This window comes from Gouania willdenowi, chromosome 24 (assembly GCF_900634775.1).
Source record: "Gouania willdenowi chromosome 24, fGouWil2.1, whole genome shotgun sequence".
Classification (NCBI taxonomy): Eukaryota; Metazoa; Chordata; class Actinopteri; order Blenniiformes; family Gobiesocidae; genus Gouania; species Gouania willdenowi.
In genome coordinates, this window is record NC_041066.1 from 24,894,007 (window position 1) to 24,906,426 (window position 12,420).

The following is a 12,420-nucleotide window of genomic DNA, read 5'->3' on the forward strand; positions in this document are numbered from 1 at the left end:
GCCTGTGACGGAGCCAAAGCAGGAAGACACTTTATCCAGGGTTGGGGTGAATTATAATTGTAATTGCGTAATTGATAATTAATCACAAACTCGTGAAAATTTGTACGCATATTAGAACTGGTGAAAAAAGTTATATTTTAAGGGAATTGCACATGTGAATGGAAAAATGACTCAATAGCTCCCCCTTGAAAATTGTGTTGGCTCCCAGCTCGGACTGATGACATGATGAAATTTACAAAATTCTGTTTTGTTTGTTTTCTGTTTGTTTTACGTGATCACGATCAGTCCCTACATAAGGCCAGGCTAACGTGGATAGATTACTACATACAGTAGCTAAGCAGAGTGGGCAATGCTAATGCAGCTGCTAACTTAATACATAATTAGTTGATGTTAAGTTTGTTAAACTTTTCATAAACTTGTTGACGATAATGATTATCACATGTTGAAAAAGCAGAGTTTGGGTTTAAGATCAGACCTCTCGCTACAGTTAGCGTCTCACTCCAAGTTTTCATCCTTTTTTTTTGTCTTGTAATCATTCAAAGTGACGCGGCTCATAAAGAATTTCCTCTCCACCAAAGATCAGTAATGACAATAATATAAAATGAATAAAACATTAAATCCATTAATAATGAAGGTCAAATCTGTGGCTTTAAGTCTATCCTGGTCCAAATCTTCTCGTCACGTTCTGGCTCAGTCACATGTGAGTTCTGCTGAGTCAACGCTAGATGAACATCTGGGATAGATTGAGACTCCTCCTCAACACTTTAGAGTGGATTTCAGGGGGCTGAATAAGCTTTGTGTTCAAAACCTTGGCCTACTTTATACCTGTTTCTAATCCTGGTTTCTATAAGACACATGTGTCAAACTCAAGGCCCGGGGGCCAAATATGGCCCTTTTAAACATCCAAATCAGCCTGCAGAGGAAAATAAAAATGACTGAGAAAACAGTGTAAATCAGTAAATGACCAAAATATTTAGCTGTAGGTATCTCAGTAGGGGCGTAAAATATCTGGAAAATTTCCACGGATTAAACATGTCAACAGATTTATTTAGAAGTGGAACTTTACAATTATTCAATATGTCACAAATTCAATGAAATTCTGCAATATTTGCAGAACTCACGTGTTTTCCCACGCTTTTATCACATGATTCCAGTCATTTTTAATCTCAAATTATGAAGAGCAGAGAGAGGAAAGTCAACACAAGCTGCGTTGCCAGGTTGGGTTTGAAGTGTTTGAAAAAGGCACTGGTGTATTTTTGACAGTTAATGGGGAGGAAACATCACCTCTATCTACAACACATGGTTGGATGGAAAAAGTCAGCAAACATTCATGGGATTATTAAAGTTTCTTTAGTGCTTTGTTGGATAAATGAGACTCTGTTTGACAGCTTTAGTAGCACAGGCTACACACACGAGCTAACGTCTATGACCTCTATAAAAAAAATATCAACTAATAGTATATTAATAGTATGAAATAACACGTGCGTCAGTAAATCCAGGCCAAAGTTCCCAGTTCTGCTTTGAAACTGCTTCGCATACGTGTGTTCATTGCAGATGTTTTAAAAATGATTTTCTGATTAAATCAATGATAATGATTTCCTGTTTGATTTGTACTGGGATTTTCCCACAAAAAAACACCAATGCAGTGAAATCTTTCCAGCAATTATAGCGAGGAATCACAGGGTTGAGGGATAATGTTCCCAAAAGTTTAATAGTCGATCGTGGAGCAAAGCTCAGGGTAAAAAAAAACCTTACATATAAAATAAAGACACACACACCGGGTTGATTAGAGAAGAAAAACAGATAATATAGTAAATACTGTAGCATAGAGATCACAGCAGGGCCACAGACGTGTGATTGTATCTGTTCCGAGGGTCACATGATCAAAATCCATGTCAGCATTAAAGCTGCAGTATGTAGAATCCTCTCTACCCTCCGTTTGAAACCAAGACCAAAAATCAACCTCCCCTTAGCGTCTTTGTGAACGCTCTTAGCGACTTTTTTCTCAATATAGACATAGTGACATATGTGTAATAGACTTTATATTTGTTATTGGAGAATTTTTCTGGCGTTTTAGAGATTCTGACATAAATGTACGTATTACTCTGTAGTTACTGTGCCGAGCAGCGGCTGCTGCTGTAGCTCATCCCCACCACACACACACACACAGAGGGGGCTGCACTTATTCCAGCTGTCACTCAGAGTGGACTGATAACTATCACTCCACATCCAGACTATAAAATGAATTCACCTTGAATAAGATTCTCACACGCGATTTATCCCGTCTGTTCTCGCTCCCCCTCTGACACCACTATAGTGGGCGGACCCTCTGCAGTCTCGGGGATCCACAAGGACACAAAGCGGTCCGTTCTTCCTAAGGGTGACTTTAAAACTGTTTGCTTCTCAACATCAGTCTGCCTTTTTCCCTCTTGATTTGCTGTGTAACCGTTGTGTCTAATGCTGTCATGTAGACTTCTGCTGGAACTTCCACCATTACAACGTTTACTACTGATGGTCCCTGAACCGCGTCTGACGTCAGTCGAGCAGCCGATAGAAACGCCCAAAGCAGCTCATGGAGCACACGTGTTTGTAGAACATCTCTGATTGGCTGAAGTCCAGCGTCACGCTCCTAGATTTATAACTTCATTTACAGCCAGGAGAAGAAGAACAGAACATTTGGATTACAATATGCTTTAAGATCATATGCATTTTTGACCAAATGAACGCCAAAAAACTTTACATACTGCAGCTTTAAGGTGCGTTCACACCTAAAGCGACGGTGATGAGATTCAATTCTAAATTAATGGAAATGATGCAACATTCGTTCAAGAGACGCAACTCACACGATCGCAGGGCCTCAACCGTGTGATTTGATTTGTTGGAAGTCGCTCGTGAAGTTGAACATTTTACATTTTTGTGTCATAAACATCCAATCAGCAACGAGATTCTCTCTACTTTACTTCACCTGCTCGTCACGTCACTGGTCACTGATCATGAATCAATGAAGTCAGCAAAAAGCTGGACTATGTTAAAGCGACTCATCACGGGCGATTTAAGCAACTATAGTTGATGAAGTTGGTGTGAACGTACGTTTAGAATAACGACCATTAGCATTAGCATTAATGGATATTATTCTCTGATTTTGTGTGTTTTCCACCAAGCAGCTCATGTTTTACGTCCGTCTGTTAATGTAGATGTTTGTTAGACGATATCTCAAAAAGTTGTGAAAGGATTTAGATGAAGAAGCTGATGAACAAGGACGAGTTTGATTCTGGAGATGATCCATCAGGAACTGTGGATACAGTACAATATTCTACACATGGTAGAGTTGTTTCTGGATTCATTTTGTACAGTTCTGTCATTTTGGATTTATTTATTTATTTTATTCTTTTGTGTTTTTTGTTGTCATTTTGCACATTTTCTGTGTTTCTGTGTGTTTTTGTTGTCATTTTGTGTGTTTGTGATTAATATTGTGCAAATTGTTTTGTCAAATTGTGCTTTTTTATTATCTTTTTGTATATTTCTTTATGATTTTGATAGTTTTTCTTGTCATATGTGAGTAGTTTTAAAGTAGTATTAGTTGAATGAATAGACATAGACATGAGTGAGGACAGAACGTGTCTCTAACCCTGACACTAAGTGCTCCTAATAGCCGCTGTGGAATTAGCAGCAGATAAGGATTGGTGGGTAATATGAAAATGATGATAGAAGAGACTGAAGACGTCTCGGTGGTAAATCGAGCGTCTGTTGTTATCGTGAGAAACATCTACAGGAGGTCATTGGAGGTCATTGGAGGTCATTGGGATGGCGACGCACTGACCGTGTGCGACTGTGGAGACAAAGTGATGATGTCACTGCTGGTTTATATTTCCTACAGCCAGGGCCGTAGCACCACATTTTTTGGCCCTGAGTACCAACCATCTTGTTGGGCCCCTACTGTAAGTTATGTACAGTTATATTTGCCTGGAAACTATACTAATATTATTGCATTATTATATAAGATTTATTTCTGTTTCTTCACAATAACCTAATGACAAGCAATGATATTGCTTGTATTTTATAAATCTGTTCCACTATATTTCACTGGTTTATTGAATATTGTGTTTGTGACATACTTTTGCTACAATTTAGTGGCGGCTGCTAAAATGTTATTTTTTGGGGTGGGGGAGGGGTGTATAACTCCTAATAATTTTATTTATTATTTATTTATTTTAAGACTTGAATGTTCAAGCATTTTAATGCACAAGTGCGCATAGTTAATTTTAATTGAAATATATAATATATTGGCTAAAAACATGTGAGTGTTTTAAAGCTGAATAATTGAGTAAAAGTTGATTTCCCTCATTTCACACCTTCTCTCTCTACTTTATTTCCTCCTGGTTTTCCTTTCTTGAGGAAAGACATGGTTTCCTGCTGCTGTCTATCTCTTTGTGTATATATATATATAACAGACTTCTGAGTCCCCCTCTCTCCTAGCCCAGTAACTAGTCCTTTATTCAGTTCCAGTAAGAACCAAACATTTATCCAGGTTTCTTTATATAACAGCTTCTAATAGTCATGATTAAGTTGGCGTTTTATGTGGAGCTGCATTTTATAGATAACTGGAGCCTTTTAAAGGTGTAGGATGTAGAATCAGGAGACTGGAATGGAAACAACCACGCTCCTGTGAAACTATTTGTAAGATAAATTAACTTCACCCTACAGATGAAGATATTAGCAACATTTATTTTAAAGATTGTAAAGTTGAAGCTAAAATAAATGCTATTAATTCAAGCATTGACAGGAGGAGTTAAATGGACCGTCTTTCACAGACGAGCAGGTTTTCCTCCTCCTGGACGTTAAAGGTCCAGTATTCTGCTTTTCATCACACATCTCCATTTGTTCTAAGAACCCTAACAACATAGTATTGGAGGTTTATTTTCCCAAACTCACCTGTTTTGTGGAGTTTTAGCCTCTGAAAAGTCACTTTCAGAGTGCTTGTAAAAACAGGCTGTTTTTTTTTAGCCTTTGTGCATATTCATGAGTGGGCGTAAACATGTTTATCACAGCAGCAGTAAATCATTAACAATCTTCCTTCACCTCCTCTAACCACAGTGATATTCCATTTAAGACGATAGTCCATTGTTTAGTCCGACCGCTGCGTCGCATTGAGTCACACACACGTCAAATAATCCCATAAAGGAGATACGAGGTGATATAACGGCTACTAAAAATGGAACTGATTGTGAGCGTTCTTCAGTTGTTCTAAATACTGGATAATCTATAAACTGGACGTAAAGATATTAACTATGTTTGTTTTAGCTGTGAGGTATTTTGAGAGGGAGGAGCTCACATTCTTATAGAGTAGGAGGAGGAGCTTGCACTAGGTGATGTCACAACGTGAGAAAAATCCAACTGTCCTGTTTGGAGCTGATTTTTCCAACATGTGGAAATAACAAGGGAGGAGGAAACATAACTGTTTACACTTGACCCTCTGAATGAGGATAAAGGAACGTATATTACTGTAGAAAACCATTAGAAAATGAATTTTTCATAAAACTGCAACTTTAAAGAAAGTTTAAAGAGGCCCTAGTGTTGTTCATTGTTTTTATTATGTTGGTCATTATGGATATTTTAGTTTTTTGCTAACCCTTTGGTCTGAACTAGTTTCACTTTGTGCTGATTATTTGTACCTTTACAACTTCGGCCCGCCTCATATACTGTACGTTTTCATTATCAACGATCGCTACAACAGCCCTCCATACTTAAACATAAATATAGTAAATAAATACTACAAAAAGTAAAAAGTGCTTTTGAAAATTGTATTTTTTTAGATTATTTTTGATCCAAGAATTACTAGATAATACGTTAATGCATCAAATAGATCAGAAATGTCCTCTTTGATATATAAGGAGGATAAATGATGATGATGATGATTTAAACACACAGCAGAGACTTACTGTATGTGCGTCTTTTCTGGGCTCGTCGTCAGCAGAAACTGGCAGAGCCACAATGGCGTCCATTGTTGAAACTACACAATTATCCTGTAAATAATCTGACTTTTGCCCCTGATTTCTCTGGAGTGTTGAGCAGAATAATAACCCACTCCAGCTTTTTTAGATTCTGATCCAACAGCCTGCTCAGTTCTCTGAAGGAAACACACGTTTCTCTCCAGTTTGTAGAAAAAAAGAAAGGTCAAGCAGGATGTGTGTGGAGTAGAGTTTGTGTGTATGTTTTATTTCACGTCTTCTTTTCTGTGTGTTTAGGAACTGGTGTGCGTACGTGGTCACACGCACAGTGAGCTGTGTGATGGAGGACGGAGTGGAGACGTACATTAAGCCCGACTACCAGCGCTGCACATGGGGACAGTGTCCCCGCGTAGCGTGAGTATCACTTCATACCTCACCTTCTAGTCGGGCTGCTAAAACAATATATAATATATAATAATGTATAATAATCACCATTATTCATCCTGTTAGCGAACAAACAGCTCTACTTTTATTCATTTACTTTATAAACAAAGTCAAAATCAGCTTTATTGGTGAATCCACTACAAGTACGTGATATGTAGAGAATCTAAATTACTGTTCAACGTAGAGCCGTGTTTCTCAAATGAGGGTACGTGTACCTCTAGGGGTACGTGATGGCACTACTCTTCTGACAATATTAATTTAAAAAATGATGTGTTCAGGTTAAATGAGCAGTGGTTGATTGTTTGATTACCTTTAAAATCATTTTTAATGGATATGTGTGATCAGGAAGGACAACTAGCCGAGCACAGATCGATGTAGTTGGATCGTAGGAAAATAAATCTAAGATAGATCTAATAGATGAATCAATGCACACTTATATATATATATATATATTAAAAACATGTCAACAGGTACTCTATTTTTGTATTTCTACGTCTTACTGAATCAACATTGAAGCATTTTTATTGATATTGAAACAAATCACAACCTAAAGAATCTAAATTGAACTTTTTGGGATTCAAACTCTGTCCCTCAACTCATTGAACTCAGAGTTTCTACCTTTTATTCTCTAATTCTAATCATTAGTGTTAGTATGAGTGTCGTCCATCTGCTCAGGAAACGTCTGCTTTCACTAAGGCTGTGATTATGTGATTATGATCTTTTTCTGATGATCTCTGATAAAATTCTCATTTCTCATCCTGACGTTGTGTAAGACACGGAAATACCCAGAGAATCACATGTGAGAGTGAAATCACTGTAGAATGACTCAAACATTACAAATGTTTTTTTTTTTTTTTACAAGAAACCTCATCATTAGCCTTTGAGGAGCTCAGCAGCCTTAGGCTAAACCAGTTTAAACCTGAGCTAAACCAGTTTAAACCTGAGTTAAACCAGTTTAAACCTGAGCTAAACCAGTTTAAACCTGAGTTAAACCAGTTTAAACCTGAGCTAAACCAGTTTAAACCTGAGCTAAACCAGTTTAAACCTGAGTTAAACCAGTTTAAACCTGAGCTAAACCAGTTTAAACCTGAGTTAACCAGTTTAAACCTGAGCTAAACCAGTTTAAACCTGAGCTAAACCAGTTTAAACCTGAGCTAAACCAGTTTAAACCTGAGTTAAACCAGTTTAAAACCTGCGTTTAAACCAGTTTAAACCTGAGCTAAACCAGTTTTAACCTGAGTTAAACCAGTTTAAACCTGAGCTAAACCTGTTTAAACCTGAGCTAAACCAGTTTAAACCTGAGTTTAAACCAGTTTAAACCTGAGCTAACCTGTTTAAACCTGAGCTAAACCAGTTTAACCTGAGCTAAACCAGTTTAAACCTGAGCTAAACCAGTTTAAACCTGAGCTAACCAGTTTAAACCTGAGCTAAAACCTGTTTAGACCTGAGCTAAAACCAGTTTAACCATAACCTAGCTAAACCAGGTTTAAACCTGAGTTAAACCAGTTTAAACCTGAGCCTAAACCTGTGTAAACCTGAGCTAAACCAGTTTAAACCTGACCTAAACCAGTTTAAACCTGAGTTAAACCAGTTTAAACCTGAGCTAAACCTGTTTAAACCTGAGCTAAACCTGGTTAAACCTGAGCTAAACCTGTTCTAAAACCTGGGATAAATCTGGCCTAAACCTGGTTTTAAACCTGGGATAAACCTGGTTTTAAACCTGGGATTAACCTGGTCTAAACCTGTTCTAAACCTAGTCTAAACCTGCTCTAAATTGGGTCTAAACCTGAGCTAAACCTAGGCTAACCCTGGTCTAAATCTGGTCCATCTTTCTTTCACTCTTGTCTGAACTCTGCCTGTATGTTTGGTCTGTGGTTTGTTTTTCTAGAAACCCCCCCCCCGCCCCCCCCCCCCCCCCCCCCCCCATTCTCCCACTCAGGAGATTCCATCTCTTATTATGACGGAGGGACAGATCTGAGACGAGCACTGATTTGTTTGTAGATGTGGACACAGAAAAAAAGACCTGTTGAACTCGCTCTCATTTAACAGGCTTTAGAAATGAGCTTTAAATCTTGGTGAGACGTTTAATGTGACCTCGTTATGTTCCTTCTGTTCAGGGACTTTTTCCAGCCACTGCTGAACAACTATTACATAATGTTTCCTACCAAAGAAAAGCAAAATTCCCCCGTCAAGAGGAAATATGGCATATTTATCAAAAAAAGCTTAATATAGCTGACTCGTTTTGGAAAACATGAACATATGAGTCACATGAATAACAAGGTGATGGTTGCCTGATATATATCTATATGATATTTATATATATATATATATATATATATATATATATATCTGTGCCCGACAGGTCAGAAATCATAAATAATCCAGTTTTGAGGGGAACAGTGTTAGTTTTTATCTGATTAAACTCAGTCCACCATGACTGTGCCTTTGATGTGCTGTGCTTTGATGTGCTGTGCTATTGCTAGCATGCTAACTTCCTGAATACAGTATGTGTGGCGCTGCTATAATGATTACCACCTTCAGCTGAAGCACATACAGATGGTTTTAAACGAGGAACAGGAACATGTGTTTATTATGTGGAGCAGACGACTTTACGTCATTTATTAAACGTGTGCTTTGAATACAATAGTGTAGGGATGGGCAACTTTATCACCGTGGGGGCCAAAAATATGTTATTGTCTGATCCAAGGAACACATTATTAAAATATTTTAGAATAACAGACAATCTGAGCAAATATACAGGAAAAAAACTAAATGTTTGTGTGTTTTGTGCATTTTTGTACATTTTATATAATCATCTTTTGAGTTATTGACGTCAGCTTGTGTCTTTTTGTTGTTGTTTAGTGTGTTTTTGGGTCATTTTGTGGAGTCATTATGTGTGTTTCCTTTTGGGGGCCGGACAAATTTGATTGAGGGCCACATGTGGCCCCCGGGCCACCGGTTGCCCATGTCTGCCACAGATGTACCGTTCACATTTAAACAAATACGTTACCAATACTCAGTGCCTGTGAATATGTATCATTACCTGTATCGCTACCAGTTTTCTGTACTTTTGTGTTTGTTTGTGTAGTAATAAATGGTAAATAATAGAATCTCAATATTTTCCAATTAAACGTGTTTATTCCTCAAAATAATAATAACTAGGCATGACCTGTAATAACAAGGCGAATACGTATTTGGCAATTGAAAATTGAAAAAAATGGCAAAAATAACAACCTGTATCTGGATTTATTGACGAGTTTGTTCTTTTTACTAATGAAAATGAAAGTAATAATGCAGGAGAAACAGAAAACTGACCTTGACCTTAAATATGACCTTGAGCAAAGGTCAAGGTCTCACATTGAAAGGAAATGTAGTTCAATGGTACCAGTCTGAGCACTGTGTCTCAATGTGTGGCCAAGTTATAAGGAAAAAAAGTCCTTTTTTGTGACATCATGAACTTGATCTTTTTACTGGTATGTGGTACAGCTTCAGTCTAATTAAATAAAATACTCCACTTGAGAATTAACTTTACATAAATGTAAACATCAAACTTGTACGATAAATATTTGTAGACTTATGGAACATTTTGGTTTTTGACACTTGAATGCAACCTTGACCTTTGACCTTGACATTTTGGCTCCAAAAAGGTCGGCTGCACATCGTTGATATTGTCCCTATGAGATGACATACGTGTCATTAGTGCTGCATTAATAGTCTAACATGTAATTACAAAAATACATTTATTTCTTAACATTTGGAGCCTCTATTTAACTAACAGTGCATGTATTCTGGGTCGGTCTGGATATATTTGTCTCTATAAATAGAAACAATAATCAATAATTATATTAGATATCAGATAATACTACAGTCAGTTGATTATTTTGTTTGATTAGATTCCATAGTGTAACATTAATCATTTAAATCCAATTGTGGTCTTTTGCAGCTACCGTACATACAGGAGGCCCAGGTATAAGGTGGCCTATAAGATGGTGACTGAGATGGAGTGGAAGTGTTGCCATGGTTACACAGGGGAGGACTGTCTCCAGGGGCCCCCGAGGACCCCCGACACACAGGTCAATGGAGGGCGACCCCACGTCACACCAACGGGCTCCAACACAGGCACCGGAGGTTTGGAATCATCAAAACAATCTGAAGAATTTCACTTTCCAGCTGTGTTTATCCTCGTCCTGCTGTAAACTAGCAGTAGTAGCTAGCATCGTGGCTAACCATAACAACAGCTGTTAGCATTTATAAAACCCATAACGTTATCTTTGGAAAAGAGTTAAAATGTGACTTTTCAGCTGTCACTGTAAGAACGAAAAACAGATTAGCATTAGCAGTGATCAAACGGTACTGTGGTAATAATATATACAGTATATATATATATATATATATATATATATATATATATATATATATATATATATATTGCTTCAGAATCCGAAAGGTTTTTTATTTACAAGTACATTTTAAGAAGGAATTTAACTTGGTAGTTGGTGTGAAGAACCGAAAGAAACAAACCAGAAACAATAATAATGTTAAATGTAAAGGATAAATATATAAATAAATACAAATACTGTAAATATATACAGTCCATATATACAAGTGCTACAGGTACTTCCACATAGAACCGTTGACTATAGTCAACAGATGAGGACTAGTGTAGGGTTAACATACGTCCACATTTACCCACACATGTTGTCTTTTTACGTCTTGTCCAGCCAGATTTTATAAAATGTCCGGGTTTCCCAGGGACCCTGAACGCATCTTGGGGAACACATTAATTTAAAATAGCGTAACTCTGCTAATATTTGCTCTATCTGGGAAATTCCAACAGTTTCTGAAAGCTAATGAGTTGCTCTTTACAGTCATTTACTCACACTTCATGGAATCGTTAAAAATGCCGCTTTGTTTTGACGAAATGGTCACACACACAAAGCCAAAGTTTAAAAGAGAGCAAACATCGGTGGTTTAATTAAAAGGAAGACTATGGATGAGAAAACCTCCATGGATGGAGGTTCAGAGAAAGTTTTGAGAACAGAGGAAACTTAACCCAGTGGTTCCCAAACAGGGGTGCGTGTACCCTGAGAAGAACAGTCTGATAATCTGTGATCACAGAAAACTGATGGAATTTAAACAGAGTAATAACAAATAATCTGACTGAAGTAGTGAGAGCGGACAATCAGGGAGGTGTCACCTGTGTGGAGACAAGAGGGAAACACACACACACAGGGAACGAGTGACATTCACATAAAAACTAAACACACACACACACACACACACATCCCATGTGGTGAAACCTTCAAACAGAGACTGTTTTATATTTTAGAAGAAGTTTAAAACAAAGCAGCTGTTTGTGTCTGTCACACTTTTATTGGTAGTTAAAAAGCAGTTATGGACGTAGATACACTTTGAACTTTATTTGAAGCCTTTTAAACTAATCTGATGTGCTTTGGTACGACAGTGTGGGGTTGTGTTTGATGGGAATGATTAGATTAGCCTGACGAGCTCCGTTACTTCTGAGAAATAACATCAAAAACAAAAAACACTCAGAGAATTATTTTAATGGAAATCACACATAAAACTATTAGTTCTGGATCACTGAGTAATTCCTTATATTAGTCAGACATCACGGACAAAAACTCAGCCCAGACCAGTTTGTAGCTTATGGGAACCCAATGAAAGATGCTGTTTGGGGCCCTCTATTGTAAAACCTGTGTACAGTATATATTTATGTGTTTATTTGAGTGGGACAGTGTGTATTAATGTACAGCCAAAGTTGTAAATACACCAGATTTACAGTAGCTCAACACGTGAAGGTAAAAGAAAGACATTATTAACAGTTGTATCTTCATTTTAAATGTCAAAAGGGACAGAGATGGTAAAAGTACGAGGCTTCAGTTCTCAAATAAAAATAAAAGTAAAAAAGTAAAACAAACGTCACTTCAATAATAATTTTAACCAGAAAATTCCATATACTTAATTTTTTTAAGAACTTATAGAAAACTGGAAATAAATCAAATCTGTT

The 12,420-nt window shown here is 37.3% G+C and overlaps 1 protein-coding gene across 3 annotated transcripts in view; it reads left to right on the forward strand.

The window, feature by feature from the left end:
• The window catches only part of emilin1a (elastin microfibril interfacer 1a), a 67,515-nt gene that overhangs the window by 39,413 nt on the left and 15,682 nt on the right, over positions 1-12,420 (forward strand). For all 3 annotated transcript variants that reach the window (XM_028439490.1, XM_028439488.1, XM_028439489.1), the window contains exons 2-3: positions 6,246-6,362; positions 10,336-10,520. In XM_028439490.1, coding sequence (XP_028295291.1) covers positions 6,289-6,362; positions 10,336-10,520 — 259 coding nt within the window. In that variant the 5' untranslated portion in view covers positions 6,246-6,288. The remainder of the gene's footprint in view (positions 1-6,245; positions 6,363-10,335; positions 10,521-12,420) is intronic.